The sequence below is a fragment of the Limulus polyphemus genome, unplaced genomic scaffold (genome assembly GCF_000517525.1).
Source record: "Limulus polyphemus unplaced genomic scaffold, Limulus_polyphemus-2.1.2 Scaffold4244, whole genome shotgun sequence".
In the NCBI taxonomy this organism is placed as follows: Eukaryota; Metazoa; Arthropoda; class Merostomata; order Xiphosura; family Limulidae; genus Limulus; species Limulus polyphemus.
This window is the reverse complement of record NW_013669854.1, coordinates 52,235-58,884: the sequence shown is the minus strand read 5'-3', so window position 1 is coordinate 58,884 and position 6,650 is coordinate 52,235. Positions and strand designations below refer to the sequence as shown.

The 6,650-nt window shown below is 31.6% G+C and overlaps 1 protein-coding gene across 1 annotated transcript in view; it reads left to right on the top strand.

Annotated features, from left to right (window-relative positions):
• Positions 1-154: 154 nt before the first annotated feature.
• The window catches only part of LOC106470840, a 10,485-nt gene continuing 3,989 nt past the window's right edge, over positions 155-6,650 (top strand). The window contains exons 1-2 of the mRNA XM_013931411.2: positions 155-565; positions 5,901-6,307. Coding sequence (XP_013786865.1) covers positions 5,901-6,307 — 407 coding nt within the window. The 5' untranslated portion in view covers positions 155-565. The remainder of the gene's footprint in view (positions 566-5,900; positions 6,308-6,650) is intronic.

Here is a 6,650-nt window from a genome sequence, read left to right as displayed (position 1 = left end):
ACTCCCGATCAACAATCAAATATATTTTCTTGAATTTTGAATAACACGAATGGATCGAAATATTTAATTAAATTATGCCAAAATAAACCATCATTTCGGTGCAATATTAAAATTAGTTTGAATTCTTCATAACCTCTGAATAGTGGTTGACCCAACGGGTCACGGTGGTCTAGCTAAATTCTAACACTTTAATCTGGTGATGACAAAACCTTGTCCATTTGCTGTTATGTTAAACTTATATTAAAGTTTTTCTTCATTACCCATTCAAGCCGTCTCCAAGCATTATTAGATGAAGAAAAAACATTAAGGTTTATACAGACTGTGAGCATTAAAAACTTCCAACCGGAAATAAACGTCATGAAGAGTTCTTTAAATGTACGATGCACGACCAATTTTTGTGAAAGTTGACATTTTGTATGTCGATTCTAAGAAATGTAAGAAGTGGTTGCATTTGAAAGGAAAATATCACATTCGAATTTTGATTATTCAATCATACAGAATAGCTTGATTTTCTGTTGTGGCAGAAGCACTTGTGCAATCTGAAAGGTTCATTTTACTTTAAAAGGTAAAATTTGTTTATAAAACATCATGGAGTTTAATTTAATATTTAGGTGTTTAATGTATTGCTCGTATTATATTTCATTCAGCTATTAAATTTAAATATATATATCTAAATATACTAATATTTCGTAAGATGTGACGGTACAAGTTATGGCATTGATGTTGAAATATTTAAATACATGTACATAGAAATTATGAATTACACAACTTTTTTCTGTTACTATTATTTGTTGTAGTAGTAATTTATAATAAAAGTGAATTGTTATGCGTTTAGATATATTTAATAGCAAGCCTAATTCTAATCCTGTTGTCGTTCTTTTGAGTAACCCTAGGTATGTTTGTCTACTGGGGGGAGGGGGAGAGTGCGAATGACCACCCGGACATTCTATCTTTTGGTTTTTTTAAATATACACTTGATTTTAATGTACTAGACTGTCATTGTGTTACTGTTAGTCCATTATATTTATAGGAGAGAGAAAAACAAAACGACATATTGTGGCATTTCATAGAACATTATGGAGTTTAAAGGCTTCATGGGGGAAAGAAGTTATATTTACGCATTTCTAAATTTTTATGATGTACAATAATTTTGAGGAACCAATAGGATATTCTGATTTTTCAGATCTGACAACACTGGGCTGGGCTTACTAATTTATTGATTAACAAAATTACACACTCAATAAACTCAAATATTCTCGGGCACAACTGCATTGTGAGTTCATTTGTAAGAACTATAATTATAAATGGATCATATTAAGCCATTTTATCAATTCATCACAATATCTTTTCCTAAATTATTTGCTAATGTTTAATTTTATCCAATAAGTATATTGTGTTTATTTACATTATCGGTGTTGTAGATACATGAAAAAAATGTTACTAAAGTTCCCTTTTCTTATTTTTATTTTAAAAAGTGTTGTTACTGTAAATTATAATTGCTCGAGAGTAGGTTTTATGTGAAAACTCTGGAATGACTTACACTTTTAAGGAAGCTATTTGTGAAGTGTGTAATTTGTAGTGTGCACAGTGGAAGGTAATGTAAATAAATTGTTTATTTTGTTTTGAATTTCACACAAAGTTATACAAGGGCTATCTGTGCTAGCTCTCCCTAATTTAGCAGTGTAAGACAAGAGGGAAGGCAAATAGTCATCACCACCCACCACGAACTCTTGGGCTACTCTTTTACCAATGAATAGTGGGATTGACCATCACATTATAATGCCCCCATGGCTGAAAGGGTGAACATATTTGGTGTGACGGGGATTTGAACCCTCAGATTGCAAGTCGAGTGCCCTAACCACCTGGCCATGCCGGGCCATGTAAATAGAGTAAAGGAAAGAGAAGCCTTTAAATATGTTTTCAAACACAATATTAAGAAACAAAAAATGCAATGTTAGAAAGAACCATTTTATTTAAATACTTAAATTATGTTTTTCTAGGCTCCAAACCAAAACTTGACCTTAGGATGTAGATTAACTTTTAAACTTGTGTTTAGGTGTTAGTAATATGAAGAAAACAAAATTATGAAGTTAGAAAATCTTCAGAAAAAATACTACTTTGTCTTTGATTAAATGTTTGATATAGTTCTGTAAAATATATGATGTTCTATTGTTCAAAGTAATTATAGAGCCAACTTTTCCAAATGGTTGGGTGAGTATTATGCGTTGTGTCAGCAGCACTGTCGTCACCAGGGAACTGGTATAATTTAAAATAATCTACCAACAAAAGAACAACAATAAAATAACTGTACTGTATTATAGAAAAATCTATAGCAATTAGATTGTGAATAGCATAGTAATTTATCAGTCATTATTATCTAATTGTGTCCGGGCATATATATGGACAGATTTACCTAATTAGGTTTTTGAAGTATTATTTGTCAAAAATAGGTACTGATATGTTTCATTAGTCATGTAATGAAAAAGGTGTGAAAATCTTCTAGTACAATATATTGTTGTAAGCTGCATTTTTAATGCTTTAATTTTGGTGTTTGTTATTGATAAGAGAGGGAGTTTTGCTATGACATAGTGATGAGTAGAAGTTTCCTGAGTGTCTAGATTTTAAATGACATTTCAAATGTTTGTGACAGATATGTGAGAAAATAAATAGTGAAATATAAAAGATGAGTAAACCAGTGGGTGAGTGATTAGTTTGGTAGTGTATCTGTTCCATGTTATTGATTGATTAGTTGGTGTGTTAGCCAGTTTTGAGTTGGGTCATTAGCTGAATTCACAGAAGTTGTGGAGAGGCTTATCCATTTATCTTACGCAGTTACTTCGTGGGAAATATGGAGTTGTTGATGGAAATTGGATCAGTTAAAGTTTTATAAAAACAACTAAATTCACCATTTAGGGATTATGAATTTACCCAGTTAAATAGTGTAGAAACATTGACTCTCTCTGATAATGTGAACATACAACCTAATTTGGACCTGTTGTTCTGAAGAGATCTTTTGGGATGTAACAAATGTACTGATCTTAACCCACCTTATTTTTGTTGCTAGATGACACTATATTTGTCTAAAGAAAACTAGTAATCTACTTTTTGGCTATGATTGTAGTAACTAGAGACAAAAATAGAAAGTGCAATTTTTAAATTGTTTTGAGCAATATAAATGACGCCCTGCTTGCCTTTTGCAGTGACATTATCAGTGAGGGATGTGATGTTCTCACATTTTCCCAACATTTATATTAAATATTAGACTATTAGGCTTAGATGCTCAAGGTTTGACCACCTGATATTTATGGTTACCTTTGGTCTAGAAGAGTGTAAATGATTCATAAGGCAGTTGTTAACACAAAATGGAAAACTGGATATTACATCGGAGACTGTGACAAATCAGTCATTCATAATGAACCAAGGAGACTTTGTCTTAAGGATAAGAATACTCCATCTGTGACATTAGAAATAAGGTAGTGTACTGTTTAATGGGGATATTGATGTATTACATTGGTTGACCGGTTCTACAGCTAGAATTTCCTCCAGAGATGAAGTTCCAGAATGAGTACTGAGAACTGACTTCATGGGGAAACATGGATTGAGATTAAATTAATTTTAGGTAGTTTCACAGTCTATGACCAGGAAATCCCCATGAATCATATGACAATTACACCAGTTAGGTTGGACTTCAAATTACAATAAAGATTGAAGTAATGAGTGATAAATACAGCTGATCTGGTGTGAAATAGAGCAGAATTCAGAAAGATAGGTGGTCTAAACCAAGGTTATTCCTTGGAATTGTCTTTGGAAAAATGTTCATGGGAAAAACCATTTACTTAACTTTGGTGAAGACTTCACCAGAAGTAAGTGAACTTGATGGAGAACCCTAGATTTCTGTTGAGACATTTCTACTAATGGATTCTCTCAGCCATTTATGTGGAGAGAATTCACCACTGACAAACCAGCAAATAATGATTAAGGACAAGTATTCACCAGAAGTAAGTGAACTTGATGGAGAACCCTAGATTTCTGTTGTTCTTGTCCTTAATCATTATTTGCTGGTTTGTCAGTGGTGAATTCTCTCCACATAAATGGCTGAGAGAATCCATTAGTGGAAATTGTAGGTCGTCCTGTCTGTGTATCATAATCCGTGAAAAGAAAAACACCTAAAACGTTTGGTGAATGGACAATTTAGAGGCAGTAAATAAAATAATGTAGGAGATTTTGTTTGGTTGACCAGAACTTGACTTATTAATTTTAATGTCTATTTATGAATAGGAATTTTTGATAATTGTAAATAGTTACTATTACTAATTATGTAAGTTTAAGTTAAATATATTATTGTTTATTTGTGCATTAGGATTGTTTAAGGGACTTCACAATCTTGGGAGGTGTCAGTATTGTAGGCTTTGTTTTTAATTAAGACATCTCGTATTGTTGCTAAAAAGAGTTATTCATTTATTAGAAGACACTTCCAGGACAAATTTAAAGCTACAATTACTGCAACACCAATATTTCATGTGTACCTACTCTATTCCGTTTATGTTTACAACATATTGTAATTACTTTCACTAATCCAGTCTACCAGGTTTATATTAAAATACCCACATCTTGACAGAAGCAAGTTTTTAATATCAACTGTTACTGCATGTGTATGAAACAAAACAATGATATAAAAATTACACTTTTACCTAAAATATTGATTTCATTGCAGTATTTTAATTAACTTCAACAAGATGAGCACACTCTTTAAGTAAAATTATTTAAAATTTAATCAGTAATTTTAGAAACATTATAGTGTTGCAGTTGGGAGAATATTGGACTAATTGGATCATTTTTTACTCCAGATAAGTAGGTATTTTTATTAGTATAAGTCCAAGCATTAAAAAATATGTGGACTGAAATGTTGGTATAAAAACAAGAACTGTGTCTCAGCAGTTTTTGATATTTTCCAGAAACTTCTAAGTTATTTTATTTGCACTACATGGTTAAGCCTAATCTGTCAATCAATCCACTAAATGTATTCATTGTATGTGAAGCAACCTTTTCTTTTATCTCTATAGAGATAAATATGGGTGTATAAAGAGGGGACCAGATAAATATGGGTGTATAAAGCGCTAAAAGAGGGGACCAGGAAAATAAATCACCTTCATATGAATTTAAATATATTCTTATTCTGTGATATGACATTACATGTTTTCGAACATGTTTAAATTGACCGTTTAGCTTGCTAAACAAAAGATAAAAAAAATCTATAGAAGTTTTGATCCTCGTACATAATTATGCTATATGTTGTATAACATTTGTAGGTTTAGGTTATCAGGCTGCAGCATAAAATTCTTGGATATCTTAGTTTAATGTTGAACATTTTCTGTGAAGACATCATATATTTGATTTTATTTATCAGATTATGTTTACTTGAATAACAAACTGTTGTATAAACAAAATGATGACTTACTAAAAACTGCATCCAGTTTTGATATTGGTTTATATGTAGTTATATACATAGAATTAACCTGGGAAATATATGCCCCAGCCACAGTAAAAGGATTACATTTATTAACTTGGGAAATATATGCCCAGCCACAGTAAAAGGATTACATTTATTAACCTGGGAAATATATGCCCCAGTCACAGTAAAAGGATTACATTTATTAACCTGGTAAATATATGCCCCAGCCACAGTAAAAGGATTACATTTATTAACCTGGGTAAATATATGCCCCAGCCACAGTAAAAGGATTACATTTATTAACCTGGTAAATATATGCCCCAGCCACAGTAAAAGGATTACATTTTTAACACTGCAATTTAGTTAATTAGTCACCCGTTTTCTTTTGTTTCTATGATTTTTCTATTTCAAAAAAGTATAACTTTGTCTAATGTATTTTTTACCTTAGATGGAATTTTCAAGTACCGATGATATACAGAAAGATGCTGCTCTAATTAGCAGCAGTAGTGCATCACACTCGCCTATTTCTCACAGTGTTGTTAGTGACCAGTATTATTCTGTCATGAAGAAGCTGTATCCATCAGATGTTAAAAAAATGGTATTTCTCTTGTCTGACATCTTGCAACATGAATTAGTTAAACTGATTTTGGAGAATGAAGTTATTTTAACACCAATTGAATTTCAGGACATTCTTCTCAAGATTCCAGTAGAAAGGATAAGAAACAAGGAAACCTTAATCCGAGAACTTTTATTTCTTATTAAAAGATATCGTTTGCTTCGAGAAATTGGCAGTTGTAAGCATAAAGCCAAGGTGGAATTCCATAAAGAGGCTATATCAAAGATTAGTAAGTTCTGGTGAGTTTTTTGTTTCCACATTTTGTCTGATAAAGGTACAAATGTCCAAAATAAAATATGTATTTAGTTTTCATTCCATGCATATCATGACCTATTTGAACAAAATAACCAATTTAAAAAAAACTAAATTTAGAGTGAAAGTAAGATAAGAATTAAAAATATAATCAAAGCTAGAGAAAGAGATTAGTTTTGAGCTTCTATTCTGAGTGTGTGTGGTCTCTTTCAGTTGGGTAATACCTTTCCTGGAGAAAAAGAAGAATGTAATAAGTGTGGTCTCTTTCAGTTGGGTAATACCTTTCCTGGAGAAGAAGAATGTAATAAGTGTGGTCTCTTTCAGTTGGGT